This window comes from Pantherophis guttatus, chromosome 1 (genome assembly GCF_059756535.1).
Source record: "Pantherophis guttatus breed Tessera chromosome 1, ASM5975653v1, whole genome shotgun sequence".
NCBI lineage: Eukaryota > Metazoa > Chordata > Lepidosauria > Squamata > Colubridae > Pantherophis > Pantherophis guttatus.
In genome coordinates, this window is record NC_142063.1 from 166656270 (window position 1) to 166677790 (window position 21521).

At 39.7% G+C, this 21521-nt stretch overlaps 1 protein-coding gene across 1 annotated transcript in view; it reads right to left on the minus strand.

Moving 5' to 3' along the window:
* DNAH7 (dynein axonemal heavy chain 7) overlaps positions 1-6257 on the minus strand; it is a 155482-nt gene extending 149225 nt beyond the window's left edge. Inside the window, exons 1-2 of the mRNA XM_060688081.2 lie at positions 6045-6257; positions 456-521 (exon numbers count right to left, since the gene is read on the minus strand). Of these exons, the coding sequence (XP_060544064.2) occupies positions 456-521; positions 6045-6059 (81 nt within the window). The 5' untranslated portion in view covers positions 6060-6257. The remainder of the gene's footprint in view (positions 1-455; positions 522-6044) is intronic.
* Positions 6258-21521: the final 15264 nt, after the last annotated feature.

Consider the following 21521-nt stretch of genomic DNA (forward strand, 5'->3'; position numbering starts at 1 on the left):
GATAAATACAGTAGAATTAGTACACATACAAGACTACAAGTACAATTCAGAGCTTGAAATTTCTTTTTTATAGGTGGAGTGAATGCACTTTCTCACTTAGCAAAGGAAGAAAACACTGGAACCACTTTGAATTTTCTCTCAAGTACAAATGTTTGCTTGCGGGGTAGATATCTTATCACAGTCATTACTATTGTTTTTCATTAGGTAAGGGCATCTTTCACCAGGAAGACGCTAGTAAGCATACTGCTGGGTGACCAACAACCATCCTAGGCTGCATTACAAGATTGTTGTTAGGGTAGAATATGGGAAGAACCTTGTTGACTTGATTGAGGACAGTCAAGAATAGGAACGTAGTGAGTAGATTAGCAATGTTAATGTGCATCATAGTAGAACAGTAATGCTAATGATTTGCATGGTTTAAAGTGATTAGCTAGCTATACAATATGTATAAATACCTTATCTGCTTGTGGAAAAAGTTTTGTTGTAATATTTTCCAACTTTCCTTTGTTGGGCGGCTTGGGCTGTAAGAGGATCAAAACAGTAGAGAGAACAAAACACACATGTTTATTTCTCAATCTGAAACTTTAGAATGTAGTGCAGACCAGAGATGGGTTTCAGCAGGTTCTGACCAGTTCTGGAGAACCGGTAGTGGAAATTTTGAGTAGTTCAGAGAACCGGTAGTAAAAATTTATTTATTTATTTATTGGTTCGATTTATATGCCACCCTTTTCCAGAAACTCAGGGCGGTTTACAATGCGTTAAGCAATAGTTTTCATACTTTTGTATATACCTGTTTAGTAGGGCTTTTTGGTCCCCCCTAAGCGGTGTTCTATTTTATACAGTATCAGCTTATTGCCCCCACAAACCGGGTCCTCATTTTACCTACCCCAAAAGGATGGAAGGCTGAGTCAACCTTGAGCCTGGTGAGATTTGAACTTGCAGTAATTGCAAGAAGCTGGTGCTACTTAATAGCACTTTAGTCTGCTGCGCCTCCAAGGCCCCGCCCCCATCTATTCTCTGCCTCCCAAGTCCCAGCTGATCGGGAGGAAATGGGGATTTTGCAGTAACCTTCCCCTGGATTGGGGAGGGAATGGAGATTTTACAGTATCCTTCCCCTGCCACGCCCACCAAGTCATGCCCACCAAGCCACACCCACAGAACCGGTAGCAAAAAAATTTTGAAACCCACCACTGGTACAGACCACAATTATTAGAGAGTAAATTCCATTAAGACACTTTTTCTGAATAAACATAGATAGGTTTACTGGTACTGGTACTGGTACTGATGACATGCTCTGCACCGCTCCATTTTTTTCCCCATATTCAGGGAACAGCGGAAGTACCTGCTCCACTTTCTATAAACTTGAACTATCAGATCTGGGTTGCAAAAATCCAGATGATTGTAACCCATCTCAGCAAAGGACTCTGGGTAGCTCACAATTCAAAAACATATATTACAATTAAAATCTTATCAACATTTTAAAACAATAAATTTTTTACCATGAAAATACTAAAAAATATTAAAATGTCTTTGAGTATATACTGTACAAGACATCACGCTGTTAATAATAAAGCCAGGAGGCCAGGCCTTTGGTACATGTAATGCCCCAGTCCAATCGACTATATAATGGACGCAAGCAGGGTCCATTACGGATAGCCCTTGACCTACAACAGTTCATTTAGTGACCGTTCAAAGTTACAACAGCACTGAAAAAAGTGACGTTTGACCATTTTTCACATTTATGACCTTTGTAGCATCCTCATGATCATGTGGTCAAAATTCAGATGCTTGGCAACTGGTTCATACTTATGACTGTTGCTGTTTCCCAAAGTCATGTGATGATCTTTTGTAAAGTCTTGACAAGCAAAATCAGTGGGGAAGCCAGATTCACGTAACAACCATGTTACTAACTTATCAACTTATCAAAGGTCATAAAATGAGGCAAAACCCACTTAACAAATGTCTCACTTAACAACAGAAATTTTGGGTTCGATCGTAGTCATAAATCAAGAACTACCTGTATATATTACCATTATATCATAGCAAAGATACAGAGAAACCTCACACTTTGTTGCTTCTATGGTAGTAGCCAATTTTACACCGATGTGAGTTAAGTAATTTATGAAAATGATCAATTTAAGCCAACCATTAAAAAAAGGAACCAAAAGAATTTTTTTTTAACACGTTTGGTGGGATTGTTGCTTTGTAAGCATTTTGCTTGTGAAAATCCCCTCTATTTAAACCTGGGACCCTTCTGCTGATTAGGAACTGTTAATTTATAAATCATTCAATTTTGGAAGACCCAACTGAGTAACAATCAGTTCATCAAATGCAAATTTTAAACAAAGTCCTCTCTTTTCTCTGGGGTCCACAGAGATAGATGTGAGTACTCAATACAAACTGCATTCCAGATAAACAGCTCCAGCAATTTACACAATAAAAAAACATATCACAAGCACTGTGTAACAAGGCAACTAATTAGCAAAATCAATCATAGGCATAAAGTGCTTGGGGGCAAGGTAGGCGACTGGGACAGATTTGTAGTGGTTTGAATTTTGAATCTTTCCCCCTTGGGTTCTGCCCAGTCCCAGCTTTCCTTCTTCTAGAGCAGGGGTCTCCAACCTTAGCAACTTTAAGACTTGTGGACTTCAATCAGGGTGCTATTCAGCAGGTTCTGACAGGTTCTGGAGAACCAGTAGCAGAAATTTTGAGCAGTTCGGAGAACCGGCAAATACCACCTTTGGCTGGTGCCAGAGTGGAGTGGGAATGGAAATTTTGAAATATCCTTCCCCCAGGAGTGGGGAGGGAATGGGGATTTTGCAGTATGCTTCCCCTGTCACGCCCACCAAACCACGCCCACCAAGCCACACCATGCCCACCAAGCCACGTCTACAGAACCGATAGTTTAAAAATTTGAATTCCACCACTGACTTCAACTCCCAGAATTCCTCAAAGTTGGCTGAGGAATTCTGGGAGTTGAAGTCCACAAGTCTTAAAGTTGCCAAGGTTGGAGACCCCTGTTCTAGAGCTTTCATAGGCTTCCAGACTCAGAAACACTTGCCCATTGAGGTGCCTGGAGCCTCAATGGGGAACACAACAATCCTATCATTCCAACATCCAGTAGTAAAGCAACTACTCCCAGAACTCCTTGCCATTGGCCAAGCAGGGTGAAGCACATGGAATGTTGTGGTTCCGGTTATCTGGAGGACACCAGTTTGCCGGAACTTGATCCAAAGAACCACCTAGTGCATCCTTACTTCATTGGACTAAGAAAAGGTATTCGAATGTATTCAATACATCAGGGTTCCCAACCTTTGGGCCACGGACTGTTAGGAACTGGGCCACACAGCTGGAGTTGAGCAGCGGGCGAGCGCAGCTTCATCTGTATTTGTAGCTGCTCCCCAACGTTAGCATCTCCACCTCAGCGCTACCTCAGATCATCAGGCATTAGATTCTCATAGGAGTGTAAAGACTACTGTGAACTGTCCATGCGCGGGATCTAGGTTGCACGCTCCTCCTCCCCTCCCCCAGTCCATGGAAAAATTGTCTTCCACAAAACCAGTCCCTTGTGCCAAAAAGGTTGGGGACCACTGGTCTACTTCACAAGTTGACGTTAAGGGGGGGGAACATCTGGATCAATAGGATGGGATCATATGAAAAATGATGTGGATTGTAGACTATCGTTCTATATTAAGTGTTCATTCCATGATTGTCGAAGAAAATCAATTTGGATTTCCTGACTCCAAAATTCAGCCCATTTTGATAACTTGCTTCCACACTATTCGGAAAAAAGACTCTGGCACTTGAAGATCCTGCGAGGACAACAACACCCCTCCTTACAAACTATCTGCTTAAATTTACATTTCAGAAACTAATTCAAAAATTATATGAACAGCTGCACAGAGGATTAGATTCCTTTTAAATGCATGACTTTAAAGGGCTCTGGCTGCATTTTTTGTTTTCCTCAAGGACGTCATCCTGAAATCAACTTCCCACTAATGAGACAAATATATGAAAGTCTCCTTCAACAAATATGGCTACACCACCTGCTCCTTCGTCAAACAGCATGCATATTTAAGTAAATGTCACAGAGGAAAGGGGTAAAAAAGCATTTCAAAAAAAATTAATCCAGTCTATTTATTCTACACGAAACAGCACCCACCCCCAAAAATCATGACTTCAAAGAAAAGAAAAAAAATAACGTCTGCATATTCTAATATAATATTAAAGAATAAAACCATTGGGCTAAGCACTAAGGCACTTGGGACTACATTAGGGAAAGACTGCCCTCTGCTGTTGAAACTTAACATATGCATCCATTCCAACTTCAATTCCCACGAAAAGGCAACTCTTCTAAAGAGATACTTATCTTATAGCCTCTTCCTGGATTTTAGTTTCTAATGTGTGGGTATTTTTAACAGATTTAAATAGTAGCTTACATCAAGGAGGAAAACCATTTATATGTCTTTCACTTTTATTAATTATACTAAATAAAATAACTAGTCTCAAATTTATTTCGAGTAAGACATCATTGAAGCAAATCAGGAGTAAAAAGTGAGGAGTGGAAATAACAACCTGATGTTTTGGCCAGGGGAGAGTTGCAATTAAGTAAGTAACAATACAGCAATAGGCAGTTAGCTTTAGATGCTCACAATTAAAAACAAGATTTAAAATTTTACTTCAAGTTTACATGATCCCATGGCAGCTTTGCCATCCATTGCCCAGAAGTCATTCTTCATAGTTGCTCTATTTATGATTTGCTATGAAAAATACACCCGATCCTCCATAAAATGTGGCCCACAAGTCACCTAGTGTGGGTTTTTTTCAGGACAAACAATATTTTTTGTTTGTTTCCAAGCACCTTATATGGCCAACTAGTTGTCTTCATTTTAATGACCTAATCCCAAGAGGCTAAATCATGTTCCTTTTTTTTAATCTATATTCCACCAGCAACAGAACACACTTTCTTTGATACAAGCAATTGATTCTCAGCTTCACCTCCTAAAATAATTTATATTTGAGCTTTCTTTTTTTCCTGTGGGGCCCTTGCTGCTCCTTGAGCTTGATAATTTTCTTGCAGATGTTTTATTACCCAACTAGGTAATATCAATGCTAGAAGGGAATGGGGCTGCTCTCTTTTTATATATTATTGGCTTTCCCTCTCAGGGAAGTGTTGATTTTTGGGTCCAGCATTAATCTTGGTGTTAATCTCTGCTTAATCTCTGTTGTTTTATTTCTATGTTTTGGACTTCGCTTGGTCTTAGATGCTCAGAGTTTTCCAGTAGAACGAAGGGAGCCCCTAGAGCTTCCACACCAAAATTTAAGCTTACATGGAGATGCTTCAGGGACTATTCTTGGTTAAGTGGAAAACCCTTTACCATACTACCTACCGATCAAAGCTGAATTCACAGCACATGATGTGGACTCCTGAAGATAGTAGAGGAAATTGTGCAAGGCTTCCTAATACTGCAGTGAAATGAGGGTGTATATCAGGGAGAAGGAAGCAGTAATAAGGATTTCAAGGTAAGAAAAATGGGCCATCTGAAAAATCAACTGTCAACTTTTTAGAATGGCTTCTGCTCTTAGGTGCTTGACAATCTAATAGGCAACAACACTTGGCTATTGCTTTATCACCCTTGGTTATTCATCACACACTTTTCTACCGCAGCAAAATGATGTTTGGTGACATAAAACCAAGGTATCAAAACCCACACTGGGCACCTTCAAACCTTGGAGAACCCCCTTGTGCAGACCCCTGGATGGGGTGAAGAGTCATTGCAGGCAAGCAGATGTTCTGGATTGCAACTTGTCATAGTCCTTGGCTAACTGCCCAAAGCGGTTGGAAAACTAAACATCTGGAGGAGGTTAAGGTTTCTTCCCCAGACCATCTCCTCCTCGGATCCCGGGAGCGGTTCGGAGGCAGGAAAGAGCCGGGGGGAGCGGGGTGACGACGCTGAGGATTGTATTTGAGACGCGGCGGGAGAAGGGGAACCCTTATAGGATGGCGCAAGTCGGCAGGAGGGGACCCCCTTTCCCTCCCTCACCTGCTCGTTGCTCATGGCTGGAGAACCGCCTGCTTGTCCCTAGGCTGAATACTAGAGGGGGAAGGAAAGGGTTGATAGGGGAATGAGGGGGGGTGGAGGAAGAGCGCCTGTCGCCTCCCGTCTCTTCTTGCTCTCCGGACGCCAGTCCCAAGCGGAGCTGTGTTGCAGGGAAGCCCCGTAGCCTAGCAACACCGCAACTCAAATCGCGCAATTGCCGCCCGGGCGCTTCCCCGCCTTTAAAGAACAACTATGAATCACAACATTCTACTCGCAGCCGTAAAGCCTAATTGGCCGGGAGAGAGAAAGGCGTGTCCTGAAGAACGACTCCCATCACTGATAGGTGCTTTTTTTTTGTTGGGGAGGGGGGAGCTTGGGGAGGAGCCTGCGGTTGCGTCGATTTCATAGAACCGATAGGGTTAAAAGCCTCTCTGGAGAATTCGCTTGCGTAGCAAAACCGATAGACGGTGGATATCTGACGGGTCGATATTTCAAAGCTTTCCCCGCCGGAGCGTATTTTTGAAAATAGCGTTTTCGTCGAACGCGCTGCCTTGTGATTCGTCATTAATTTTTACAGCGTGCTTTCTTCCTTCCTTCCTTCCTTCCTTCCTTCCTTCCTTTCTTTCTTTATTCTTTCTTTATTTTTCTTACGCCACTCTAATGCGTCGCTTTAATTACTTAAGAGAATAGCAGAATTGGAAGGAACCTTTGAGGTCTTCTAGTCCAACTGCCTGCCCAAGCAGGAGACCCTATACAATTCCAGACGTATATATATGGCTGTCCAATCTCTTCTTAGAAACTCCAGCGTTGGAGCATCCAAAAATTCTGGAGGGAAGCTTTTCCACTGGTTAATTGTTCTGACTGTCAGGAAATTTTTCCTTAGTTCTAGATTGGATCTCTCCTTGATTAAGTTTCCATCTGTTACTTCTTGTCCTGCCCTCAAGTCCCTTGGAAGATAGGTTGTCGTCCTCTTCTTTCTGGCAGCCCCTTAGATATTGGAAGACTGCTATCGTGTCATCACTAGTTCTGACCTGTAGTGACTTTGGGGGAAAATAATCAATAAAGCTGGACATTTTATTTTTTTTTACATTAAGCAAACCTAGAGTTAAGTATGGGCAAGTGTGTGTCTCTAACCTCAAAACCACATTTAGTGAACCAGAGCAATGATAAATAGAATTTCATGCTAGGAGAACCTAACTGGAAAGAGTTTGTAAAAACATAATGAAAGGGCAATCATGTGATCCCAGTGAAGGGTGGGGAAGAGAAATAAACAGAAGAAGCCAACTTTGCTGCAGAAAGTGAATATGTTTTTGTCAAGTTTGAGCATGAAATTAAAGCAATGCCTGCTGATCTTGAAGGAACTTAAATATCCAGAATAGGGAGGATTGCAGCCTAAAGAAAGAAATGGTTATCTGCACAAAAATAGCAATCAGAGAACATAAAAACCATCTATTCTAACCTCGGCAATGTGCAGGAAAACTAATTAGTCCATCCATAAGGCAGCTTTCTGGTATCTTCTTAAAAACTTTAAAGATGACAAACCCACAACTTCTACAGGAAGACTGTTCCACTTTCTGGTCAGGAAATGTATTAAACATTAAATAGCTGCAAATAATGCCCAATATTACATATAGAAAATAGTTGTTGGCCATCTTTCCTATAGATTCTTCTTATGAACCTGAAAAAAAAACAATGGCTAGCAAGATTCACCAGCAACAATATCACTCAGTAGATTTGGTTAGGTGAGAACTGTAGCTTACAGGGCCAAGACAATAGAGCTGGATTGGATTCAGATGGACTAGGAAAAAACAAAGTTCCAATCTTTGAAGGAAGATCAATATGCCAGAAAGAGAAGGGGGGAAACACAGCTGTGTTATTCTCTGTGCAAAGACCTTGGGCATTTTGCAAGGGAGTGAGGACATTTGGTCTGACTTAATACGTATTGTGCTTTTGTAATATACAGTATCTTTAAGGAAATTGCTCGGTTGTGTAAGAACTATTGTCTCTGAGCAAACTGCTCAAGATTCAAAGTTAGATTCATTGCCATTAAGTTCAATAGCCACTGTGGGTTACATTTATCCTTGTAGAGTGCTGTTTTGGTTTCTTAATGCAAGGAATAAAATAAAGCTGTTTATGTCTGTTCATAACTAGCGTTTTATATTTTTCTTATTGTCTCTGTGGAAGAAGGCATTTTCTACCACTACCAACCACCTCAAAAATACACTGGTAGGAGACTTGGCATCATGGTCTTAAAGTGGATCACACAGCAAGTGAAGGGATCAGGAGCAGCTACTGCACTGTATTAATTAGGAGTTACCAATGGATTAAAATTGTTTTACCAAAATATGGAGATTTTGCAAATCAAAAGAAAACCTTTTGCTTGGAGTTAACTAAGGTAGTAATTCTTTTGGCCACTAAGAGGCATCTGTTCCCTTTATAAACAATCCCCGTTAAACAAATTTCACTGTTTACAGGGATATCCAACATAGGGGAGTTTCCTGAGTACTGTTGATGTGCAAGTCAACTTCATGTAATTAATCACATTATTGTTTTCATCCATGAATATTCGTTTTAAAAATTAATCTCTTCTTATAAACAAAAGCATTCTTTGAAAAGTTTTCCATCTACTAAAGCATTAGTAACATAATAGTTATAATAACAGTTCTTTTAAGTTTCTGACTCCATTTTGACTCCACGTGACATGCAGAAAGCAGGCAGAAGGGAGGAAACTTACTCTATTGTATAATTTTTATCATCCAATGTCACTGCAAAATTCTTCATTAGAATACTAAAAGGAGATGGCTGTCGCTGTCATAGAGAGAAGCACCTGGTAAAAGGCCTTGTCATGTAGCCTTATCTCACCTGGGAAAAAGAGAAGGTAAACAAGCCTGTCAAGAACAATATTAATTTAATTGTGTTACCAATATGTGCTTCACAGCAGTGCTTTTCTTGGACATCCCAGAGCATGATGGAGTGGTGCCAGACATGAGCTGCAATGAGAGGCCCCAGTGAAAGGCTCTTTGTCATGGACGATAGCTGCAGGGCAGTATAGACCTTTAACAAAAATATCATTGTGAACTTTGCTCATGAAGACAGAGTTGGGACTCACGTTATTATGGTGCCTAAGCCATTATTAAGATTTTGCATGAGCTTTAAATCAGGCCACCCCAGTTGTTCAACAACTATGACCAAAAAACATTACTTGGTGCGATGTGTAATCCTAGCCAACGTGTAGGTGTGACTGGTGGCCTAATTTTACTACCAAAACCTAAATGTATGTTTGCTCAAAAACACATCCCAAATGCAAAAGCAAACTAAAGGTTCGAAATTCCATGCACACTTGCACCAGTTATAGAAGTACTTTAGACAAAGAGAGTGAGAAAGACAAAAGTCCAGGGCTCCCCATGTTATTTACCCAGAAACCCCAGATCTCCATTCACCAAAACAGCAGGTAAAAGTCTCAGCACAAAAGGATCAGTTTTCAATTCTTGGGCTGAGATGGGCATGTTGTGATCCAAGTGAGCCTCAGTAATCATCAAAGCAACTTTTTCTTTATTTCATTGCAACAATTATTTTTTTGGTGGGGACCTTTGAGTCAATTTTTTGTTTTGTGTTTTTACTCCTGGTAACTGCTGGGACAAGTCCCTGCAGTTTTCTTGCCAAGATTTTTCATAAGTGGTTTGCCATTGCCTTCTTCCAAGGGCTGAGAGAGTTACTGCCCAAAGTCACCCAGCTGGTTTTAGGCAGGTCTAAAACTCACAGTCACCTGGTTCCTTAACCACTACACCAGGGGTGTCAAACTCACATCGTCACGGTGGCGTCATGTGACATATCAGGACTTTTTTGCCCTTCATTAACCAGGAGTGGGCGGGGCCAATGTGTGATGCATTGGACCCGCAGGCCGGGAGTTTGACAGCCCTGCACTACACCAAACTAGCTCCCAATCAAAATGTTACTCTTAAAAATATTTTATATTAAATTTATCATTTTTATTTCAAATACAAATCATTTTTCTATAACAAATAGCGCTTATTCTAAGTATTTAATACAGAAAGATTTCCCCAGCATGATCTTTATGTCCAAGGTCAGTTGTGGAACTGGCTCTGCTTGGTTACCGAGAAGATGCTTGTTGCCATCTTTCTCTATGTCTTGAGTCTCCTTAATCATGGTTGGTGGTTTCCTTGTGGTTAAGCATGTCATCCAGTTCTGGAGCAGCTGCCATTTCCCACGGATACTAAATTAACCAGAATCAACAACTGCTATACTTTCAAATTACGGTGAGTGCAAAACCTGATGCTTTGTCTCAGGAAACCCATGATTGTGGTTAGGAAACTGCGTGGGACAGAGTAGTGGCAATGCACACACAGTCATTCCCCAACCCAGGTGACAAATGTATCCTGCAAACAATACCCAGAAGATGCTTCTAGAGAGTGTGTTACCCCCAGTGAAAGCACTGTTCAGCAATTTCATCTTTTCCCTTTAAACTGCGGAAACAAAACAGATGAAAGAAGGGATAGAAAAACTTGAGAAAACTACATCTGAAAGGCAGCATTTCTCTGTCCCGCAGGAAGTTCTGAGTCTAGAGCAAGATAATTGCATAAAAGCCTCATCTTAAAAATACCGGTAGCTGCAAAGGAGAGGAAATGAAGAACTAGCAGCCTTTTGCAGTTGGGTAATGTCATACCCGGTGATACCTTTTGACATAAGACACAAGAGGGGAAGGGGATGTTATTCAGGGTCAGGGATTTTTTTTTTTAATTGCCTGGAAATTTGCTGCCTTTCTAGATTACAGTATAGTTTTGCAATTAGTTTTTTTGTCGGGACACTATTTCCTTGTTTGACATCTTGCTGTAGAACAGGGCTGTACAGTTCTTAACACTCCCTCGCTGTCTCACAATTAGGCCATTAACCTTAGTTCTAATTGTTTAGATTGTATGCCAAACTCTTGCCCTGCCTCCCCTTCCATCCCAATATTTATAAGATAAGCACAATACTGTCACTGCTAAGTTCATATTCCATTATTTTAGTGTGTCCAATAAAACTTTTTATCGTGTTGTTTGAGCCCTTGACCTCATTGCAATGGTATGATGTTTTCAGTATTGCTCATGACAACAGATCAAAATAAGCCAAGTGGCAAACTACAGGTTACAATAGTTTGCCAATCACGTAACAGGAGAGGTAAGAAGAGAAGATTCCTGACAAGCTGGGAAGGCATTTGAAGATCATAATTTCCACATTTTGGAAGAAAAGCACGTTTCTTTAAAAAATATATACAAAAGAGATAGTGAAGACGCTGCTGATATATTAAATTTATATGCCTCTCAATTCTCAGAATCTCTGGGCAGTTTACAAATTGTTATTTAAATATAAGGAAAACAACAACCAAAGAATAAAAATGGCAAAAATGAGAAAAATGGATGGGAACAAAGGAAAAGCAGGGCTTCAATCACTCTCACCAAAGCCTAAGGACTCTGAAACACCAGCAAACTGGGGCCATTTGGATGGGGGGGGCTCTTTCCAGAAGGCAGGTGCTGCTACTCTCAAGATTCATACATGTGGCATTGTTTAATTAATCAACAAAATGGGCCAATTCTGCCACCTAGAACCAGCGGGGCAGATACCAGGAGGTCCCATAAGGAGCCCAGTCCTATGCCCTATAGGGCTTTATAATTAGCAATCACACTCTGAAGCCAGTCAAACTGGAAACCAATGCTGCTCACAAAGGAATGTGGATTCTGGATGAATGTCCATTCTTTCCTGATCATAAACTGCCTAGACAACCTAAGTTCACATAAAATGCCTTAAATGAAGAACACTCTGTTAAGTGTCTTATTGGGATTCCTTTTGTTTAGGATTCTGATCTAAAGATGAAACAGAAACACTCTTGGTGGATCTAATGATGAACATAACTGAGACTCAAGTAGTGAGAATATCCTGATTCTTTTGGACCTCTCAGTGACTTTTTGAAGCCAGCAGTGAGGGTTGTGAGTACTATTTTTCAATAGTTAGTCTTTCTTTGGGAGGGGAATTGGGTGGACGAAGCCAACCAAATGATTGCTCCCCTGGACAGAATGAAGCACCTACCTCTTTTGGGTGAAAGCTACAAGAATTATTAACATAGGGGTTGTGTTACATTGGTGCTGCCAACAGATTTCTGGGTACAATTCAAAATACTGGTTGCTTATGTTTTCTATGTTGTGCTCCATTCCTATGGAACACCTTGCCCCAAGAAATCTGGATGTCCCTCTCTTGGCCTTCAGAGGGGGAGTAACAATGGAACTATTCCATGGAACATTTAAGTTTTGATATTGTCAGGAGGATATACCAAGGGTAGCAGGGAGGGGAGTAAAGAAGTATGTCATTAAACTTTTTAATGAATGTCTCATTGTGTTATGGACATATGTAAACAGCAGGGAGTTCATGTGATCATATATAATCAAGGTTATATATTAAGCAAACAAACAACGCTTGCTTGGCTGATTTGTGAGAGACCATGCAAATACAATCATTTCTGACCATTTTCCCCTTTTCTACCTGTGTCACTCTTTTCTGTCTGTCAGATGACCATGATTTCCTCATCATACCCCCAAAACATCTTGTGATCACCTTAGCTTTTTCCCTTTTCCTTATCTAGGAAACTGGATTTTCCCACCTGTCTTATCTTGCTTTGTAGCTATTAGAAAAATATGGGGACAGCCTGCTTCCCTAATACTAAGGGTAGTGTACCAATTAATCATCACCTTCCCTTTCTTCTATTTGTGTTCTTTTTTTAAAAAAAAAATGTATTTCACACTTGATTTGGTCAATCCCCCTAGCTGCAATCCATTCTAAAGTAAATTATTACTGTAGCAACATCTTTTTAAGAAATTGGCATTTTCAACACAATTTATGGGCATGCATGTATGTGTATTTATGACTCAAAACAGGCTGTGATTCTGATAGCAGCTAAAATTCAGAAGAAGCTATGAGAAAAGGAAACTAGTATTTCAACAGGATTTGAGAAGAAAGGAAACCAACAAGCCAGAAAAGAAAGTCTAGTGTGGTACAGTGATTAAGGTGTAAGAGTAGGACCATGTGGACTCAGATTCAAGTCCATCCTCAGCCACAGAAGCTCACCAGGTGATTCCAGGTCAGAAAAATCTCACCTAAACCTCACCTTTGTATCAGGATAAAATTAGAGGTTGGAGTGTTATGTAGGTTACCTTGAGCTCCTGGTAGAAAAGTGGAATATAAGTGGTAAGTAAACAGTGAAGCTTCAGGGGTGAAATGTAAAATTTGTTACTATCGGTTCTGTGGGTGTGGCTTGGGGGGGGTTGTAATGTGACTGGGTGGGCGTGGCCAACTTTTCTTTTTTTTAACTTTTCAAAGCATTTTTTCTGCAAATACAAAAAAATGCTTTGAAAAGGCTCTACCATCAGGCAACACAGCTGGGATCGTCAGAGCCTTTTCAAAGTATTTTTTTAACCACCTTTTCTGCTGAAGAGGTTGCAGAAAAAAATGCTTTAAAAGTCTCTGTGATGATCTCAGCTGAGTTGCCTGATCATCAGAGAGACTTATAAAGCATTTTTTCCTGCAACCTTTTCAGCGGAAGAAGTGGTTTAAAAAATGCTTTGAAAAGGCTCTGCCGATCAGGCAACACAGCTGGGATCGTCAGAGACTTTAAAAGCATTTTTTTTCTGCAACCTCTTCCTGGGAAGTCTTCCTGGCACTGGTTAAAAAATGCTTTGAAAAGGCTCTGACGATCTCAGCTGTGTTGCCTGATCGGCAGAACTTTTTCAAAGCATTTTTTTAACCACCTCTTCCCCAGAAGAGGTTGCAGAAAAAAATGCTTTGAAAAGCCTCTGGCGATCCCAGTTGAGCCGTGCAATCATCAGAGGCTTTTTTTTAACTTTTAAAAGCATTTTTTCCACGGAAGTTGTAGAAAAAATGCTTTTAAAAGTAAAAAAAAAAAGCCTCTGATGATTGTGCGGCTCAGCTGGGCATGGTGGGGGGGGGGCAGGGATTTTTGCTACCGGTTCTCCAAACCACCCGCCTCCATTGCTACCGGATTGGGCAATCCAGTCTGAACCAGGAGCATTGCACCCCAGTGAAGCTCTCTATAGTTATATTGTGATAGGCATGTCCCCCTCAGTTGCATTATGAACCAAATCAATTTCAACCATCCCCAGAATCCATAGCCAAAGGCCTACAAGATGCAATAGAATTGACTGGAAAAGTGTCCCTTACAGAAAATTAAAACCTGTACTCTAGTTATTGTACACCAGTCACTCTGCATACTTTTCTTCAATTCTGTAATTCAGGGTTACTCTCCTCTAATCACATCCCACCCAAGTACTAACAAGACCAGATATGTTCACCTTCAGCAAGGTGAACATATCATTTGCCTTATTCACATCAACCTGTTTTAAAAAGCCATAAACAAAAGGAGACCTGTTTAAAGAAAGCAGAAACTTGTCCTTGCCAACTGAATGACATCTTCATAGATCACATTACTCTTATGGTAAAAGGCTCCAAAGTCCATCTGATAACTACCTTAAGTAATAGCGCAAGGAGCAGTTGAGTAAAGAGGCAGGAAATACCAGCACATTTGGAAGATATGCCTAAAGAAAGCCATACATTGCAATCTTGTGAATCACACTAGGTGTTAGTCAGCCGGATGTGGTAGAATTCTGGGCAACAGCATTTCATATGGCAGAAAGATCATATCAAGATCAAAACTAGTTTAGTAGCAAGAGCAAACTAGGTCTCTCAGATATTCTCTGGCTAGTATAAATAGTAAATCTTAAAATTTTCCTCAAGTTGAGCTCAAGTCTTGGCAAACTCATGAAGCTCTTGATATCTTTTATTGGAAACAATATGGAAATAGTTTACCATTGTCTTCTTCCAGGATGAGATTTTATTTCCAGAGTTTTCATTATCTGGAAGATTCCCATCCAAATACTTACCAGGACCAATCCTGCTTAATTTCCAAGTCTAGAAAAAGTCACCCAGATAAATCAGCATTTGTAGTGCTATATTTTTTCTGTCATATTCTAGGCAAGCCATAGAAAAACTTGGCACTAGTGATGGGTTAGATAAAAACCAATGAATTAAAGGCAGCTAAAGTAGCAACACTGATGACAAAGTTTATGATGGGTGTGTTTGTGTGTGTGTAAGATGTTGGCCTGTTCCGGATGAAGTTCAACTCCTCTTAGAAGACCAGGCTGGTGGTATTTGGCAATTCTTCTGAAGATAATCTTAACATGAGATGCTCAAGCAGTAACTGTTGCCAGAAGGGTTTTTGCTGTTACAGCTAGCTGCATTAATTTGGGGGTGTCCATAGCCCACTTTATATTATCTGTTTTGACCCATTGAGGTGTCTTCTATGAGAATGCTCTGCAATTGTTCATAAACTTTAGTATTAGAATTCTGAACAGTGTGGTGATCTTTTCAGCCATTCATCTGCATGGGCTGCCCTCACTTATTAAGTCCAATTCAAAGTCATCTTTACTATCCTTAAAGATCTGAACATCTTGGGGTTTATCGACTTGAAGTCTCCTTCAATGTGCACCTTCCACCATTGACCAGAGTGACATACTGTTTGATTTCAAAAGCAAATAAAGGCAAAAATGACAGTAAGAGTAAATATGTTCCATTTGTTCCATTGTAGCACACTTTGAGCTATGTGATTAATGAGTCTCCTAAAAATGACCATAAAATCAGCAGAAGCTGGAAGAAGTGATATAGAAGTTATTTTGTTTCAGATATTTGTAAGGAAAAACTAAGGGGAAAGTTGATTTGAGAGGCACTGTTCTTTCAGTATGTAAATTTCTGACTGATAAAGGGGGAAAAAAGCCTTGTCAAAATATTTTTTGTGGAATTGTAGTTCTTGCCAATATTATTGAGTTCAGAAGTTTGAAAACTTCAAGTAGATTTTATGCAGCAGTTTTTTATTATTTGGATTACAGGCTGTCAGCTGCACAAAGAAATGGGATTACATTGGCCTAAAAATGGAAAGCAAGAAATTAGTATTTATTACATGTATCTATTTTAGAATGCTGCTGTAGGATTTGGTGTGGGATTTCATTTTTTGGGAAGAGCCTTACATGTCATAAATATAAAATATTGAAGCATCTCTGAGAAAATGGAAAGCTACATAATGGAAACACAGATATTATTCTCTCCATAAAGACACAAGAATTTAGTCGTGCATTTTTTCCCCAAACTTCCAAGTCAAACTTCTAATGTTAATTGAATTTTTGTCTACATGTAACAGTTGAAAAATAAACATGGCAAGTTTCTCACTCATCTTTATTATAAGATCACATAGCCTGTCAAATTCTCAATTTCAGTTTATAGCATTTGCTATATCAAGAACATTCCACTACTTTGTATGTTTCAAGTAGCCTGTGCATTTGACATTGTAGATACCTACGCTTCTGAGAGCTATTAATCAAAATGAAGTTTTAGTTGCATTTGGCGTATTTTTTCCAAGTTTGATCTATGTGCAGTGGTTTTAATTTCCTGTGTCATTTATGCTTCTTTCATATATACCATATGCCAATTCATGTTTGATGTATTCACGACAAATGTTACAGAAATACAACCACAGAGCAGCTGGAAATTCTGGGAGATATAGTTCTCATAAATTTGCAGGGCACCAATTTGGGAAAGAGTAGTACAAAAGAACTATAGTGAAAATATCTCATGTTGGTTTAAGGATCTAACTAAATCATCACTAAACCTTTTATATATAACCTGTATTTACTGTATCTATTGTACTGTTTTGGATGAACTGTATTTTTTATTGAATTAATATCCAGCTAGCTACATAGATCATTTTAGATCACTGCAAAGTAGTCTAAGCATTTTGTTTTTAGTACAAAGACAGGGTGTATTTTTTTCTTAAATACTGCAAAAGCTAACCGTCCAGGAATCCAAAACAACATTTATCAGTTATTTTAATCCTTATTCCCTTGAGAATGAATGTATGAAAATACAGTTGGGAAAGCTACAATCAGCGAGTGGAATGCATAATTGTAACTGCAAAAATGAATCGACTCCCACCCACCCGGTCTATTACATAAGAAGTTAAGGAAGTTTTCCTTTGAAATGTCAGAGGAAAATCAGTTATTTTCAGAACAACATGTGTGGTCTCCAAGCAACTATACTTAGTGCAAACCAGGATGTTTGTAATGTGCAAACCCAAGATCTGGTTTCTCGATTCGAGGAGCACGTTATGACAAGTCAAGCCAATCCAAGTCAGTAATGCTGAAAGTTACATTATCCCATCAAAACAATTTACTGTATTCCCAATCACAGGAAACAAATGAGGTGATGAAAGCTAGGAAATTCCAGAATGACTTTTTTTTATCACCGACATGCTTTTTGAATAGCAAACAACTGTGGATTTTCTGATCTTTAGTTTCTGTATTTCAACCGTATCATTTTATGTGCCCGTTTATTTAATTTTCAGTAGCTGTGACAATTGTTGACTTTAGGAATAGAGCATAAGCAAATCTCCCAGGTGCCTTTTACTTGATAGCTATGAAGTTTAGGGCGACGTTTCAGCTTCATCTGCAGAAAGCAAAACAGGGCAGGGCAGAATACATGGCTACAATTAAAGCCCCAATGTACTAATCTATGCTGCGCTTACTCATGTTTTACTGAATTAACCTGATTAGGTTGATAATACACCAAATAAACTAACTGTAGAGGCTAGGTTCACACAACACAAAGTGCAGATTAGCCACCCTCCTTTTAAGCTACTGTGCACCATCCCATTTTTTCTCCCCCAGCAGGCATGTGGCTTTCTGTAACTACTGAGCATGCAGCGGGAGTTCATCCTAAGGCACCACTTGCCTGCTTCAAGAATTTCTTTGTATTTTTGAGCGTACTAATCTCTCTTTTAAGCTTATACAGGTAGTTCTTGACCTACAACAGTTTATTTAGGTGACCATTCGAGTTATAATGGCACTGAAAAAAGTGACTTATGACCGTTTTTCAGTTGCCTTTCCAGCATCTCCATGATCACGTGATCAAAATTCAGATGCTTGGCAACTGGTTCATATTTATGACAGTTGCAGTGTCCTGATTCATGTGATCATCTTTTGCGACATTCTGATGAGCAAAGTCAATGGGGAAGCCAGATTCACTTAACAACCAGGTTACTAACTTAATAACTGCGGTGATTCACTTAACAAATGTGGCATGAAAAGTCGTAAAATGGGGCAAAACTCACTTAACAAATTTCTCACTTAGCAACATAAATTCTGGGCTCAAATTGAGGACTACCTGTATATAGTTTTTAATTTTAATTTCAGTTTTGTCCTAAGTCTACTGTTAGGCAAAATCTATTTCCAGATTAAGAGATTAGAAGTAAAACTGGAGCTAAAAATATAAAGAGAGTATTAATCTAGGGCTATATTCAACAACATATTGAACCATAAACTAGCTAACTACATTTGAAGGCACCACAAGTACACATTGCTTATATAAGTCTGAACACAATAAAGGACATTTTATTTTTGTTTTGTAGACTGAAGATAAATGAATAGGATCTAACTGTTGGAGGAATGAGAGAGACAAGATGGCCCTAATTTACTTATATGAGGATATCTGAATATTGTTCCAAACAGGGAAGTCATAATTCAAAGATGGCATTATCCCAGGTGCTTCAAAAACACTTCAGCATCATTTGTTACAAGGAATAAAGATTCTAAAATGAAAGTGGCTTTCCATTTTAACTACTGGTTTAAGATAATCCAAATGTTCAAAGGAAGTTCACTAAAACCTTTTTGAAAACAAAGTGAAATTATTGTGAAACAAATCACAGATAGTAACAGGGTTCTATTTTTATGCTAATATTTTTATGTGAAGGAAGATTATCAATGAAATTTCAAACAAATAAACTGAACTGGTAGTTTGCTGTATTAAGGCTTAAAGGTTTAAAAGGTTTTTGATGCCCCAAATTCAAAGTCTGTTAGCTTCATGAACACATATAATTAGGAGTCATGTTCAGCTGCGTCCATCAACCAAAGGGTATAAGCTGTTCTTCCCCTCCTGAAGGCATGCGGGTTCCTTCAGAGAAATCAGGGACATATAGACCAATTTATGCATTACTTCATGAAATACTAGCTGTGTAAGGAAATAAAATGCAAATACAATAAAATATTGGTTTATTAACTATCAGTACATTAGACTTGAATGAAATGGACCAAATCTCGCTGCGTTACTGGGATTATTGGGAATATTATTACTATTCCTCCTTGGCCTCTAGGCTTCAGATCTATCATCTCATTCCTTGCCACATTTGCCAATTTTGTCTTGATGCCTTCATGGCCAATTATTTTCAAGGGTTACCCAGTTTTCCTGAGGTGTCCAAACTGGATACCTTCATCAGTGAGGCAAACTCAGCTTAGAGTCAGCTGCTAGGAATTCTGTAATTGAGGATGTCTTGTTTAGCATATTCTTCTGTGGATGTGTTGTATGCCTGCATGAAATCTAGCAACAGTCTGATTGGAATGGGTGAAGCACAGACTTGATAAATTAGCAAACTCACTGCTGAATGGAAGCCTGAAGAGATGATGTTCAAGGAAAAATTGTGGATGACAGTTGCGAAGGAGGTATAGCAGTCTTGTAATGACTTTTGTCAGGGTTGGGAAAGAAGGGAAGGGCTTTTGTGAGATACCAATTCCAAGGAATCTAGCAACAATCTGATTGGAATGGGTGATGCACAGACTTCTGTGGATGTGTTTTATGCCTGCATGAAATCTAGTAACAGTCTGATTGGAATGGGTGATGCACAGACTTGATAAATCACCAAACAAACTGCTCAGCTGACAGAGGCTGAATGGAAGCCTGAAGAGATGATGTTCAAGGAAAAATTGTGGGTGACAGCTGCAAATGACGCATAGCAGTCTTGTAATGACTTTGTCAGGGTTGGGAAGAAGGGAAGTGCTACTGTGAGACACAAATTCCAAGGAGTGCCAAGAGTGCAAGCATCCATGAAAGTGAATCAAGGGAGGAATCCTTCTCTCTCTTTTTCTTGGACACTGGCAGCCTACTCTCATAGCCTTCGGCCACATAGCGTGATGGAGGAATACTTCTCCCAACCAATTACCCTCTTGAGGTGCTTGGGCAGCCAGATCTATACTCCTACAGATAATTCAATCAGTCATGTAATAAATATTTGAAGTTATGACGGTTCAGAAAGAGCCTACCAGCCTTTGTAAAACACTGTACCTCCCCCACCCGCCCCCTGTGATCAATGCCCTACAATTATGTGATCACCATTTTCTATCTTTTCTGACAGCTTCCCCAAAAATCAATGAGGACACTGGCAGGGAAGATAGCAAGCGAAAGGATTTTTCCTCTTCTTTGTTTGTATGTGTGTGAGTGTGCATGTGCACACACATGCACACCCAGCTCAGGAGCTCTCCATCCCTCCATGCAAGAAAGGGACTCCCACACCGGGCTGAAGAAATGCAGCATGGATTGCAAAGATCCAAGCTTCATTTCTCCAACCCAGTATGCAAGTTCACTTCTGTGCCCGGAGGGGAGCTGTTTGCCCTTCTTCAGCAAGCAACTCTTTTGTCTGTCTGCCTAATAACCCACACAGTTGTTTGTAGGATTGCAGTCATTGAGCAAAGGTATCTCCCTTAAAGACTGTTTCCTCAACAACTGAGATTCTGATCTCAACTGTAGTCATCATGAAGGACTACCTATTTTCAGAACAACTTGTTTAGTTCATGTCATTTGCTTTGCATTTTATACCATTATAATGACCTACTTGTTGATTTGTAAAAACTTGTAAAAAACAAGAAAAAAGTCAAGGATATGTTTGGTCCATTAGTGGAAGAAAGTGGCAAGAAGGTGACAAGCAACAGGGAGAAAGCAGAACTACTTAGATCATTTTTCGCATCCGTCTTTACACAAAGGGAAAAAACAGTCCAACCTATTAAAAATAGTACCATAAAAAAACAGATTAGAAAGACAAATTAAAATAGGCAAAAAATGGTAAGTGAGCACCTGTCCATCCTAGACAAGTTCAAATTACCAGGACCAGATGGATTACACTCCAAGGTTCTGAAGGAATTGGCAGACATAATCTCAGGACTACTGAACTATATCTTTCAAAGTTCCTGGAGCATCGGAGAACTACCAGAGGACTGCAAAGGAGCTGATGTAGTTCCCATCTTCAAAAAAAAGGGGGGGGGAAATAGATCCAGGAAACTACAGCCCTATCAGCCTGAGCTCAATACTTGGGAAGATTCTGGAAAAGCTAATCAAGCAACAAATCAGTACACATCTAGAGGCAAACAAAGTCATAACCAAAGCCAACATGGGTTTGTCAAAAACGGATCACGCCAAACGGAAAACTTATTGCATTCTTTGACAAAGTGACAAAATTAGTGGACCAAAGGAATGCTGTAGATATAATTTAGTTGGATTTCAGTAAGACAATTGATACAATAAACCACAATCTACTACTTCATAAGA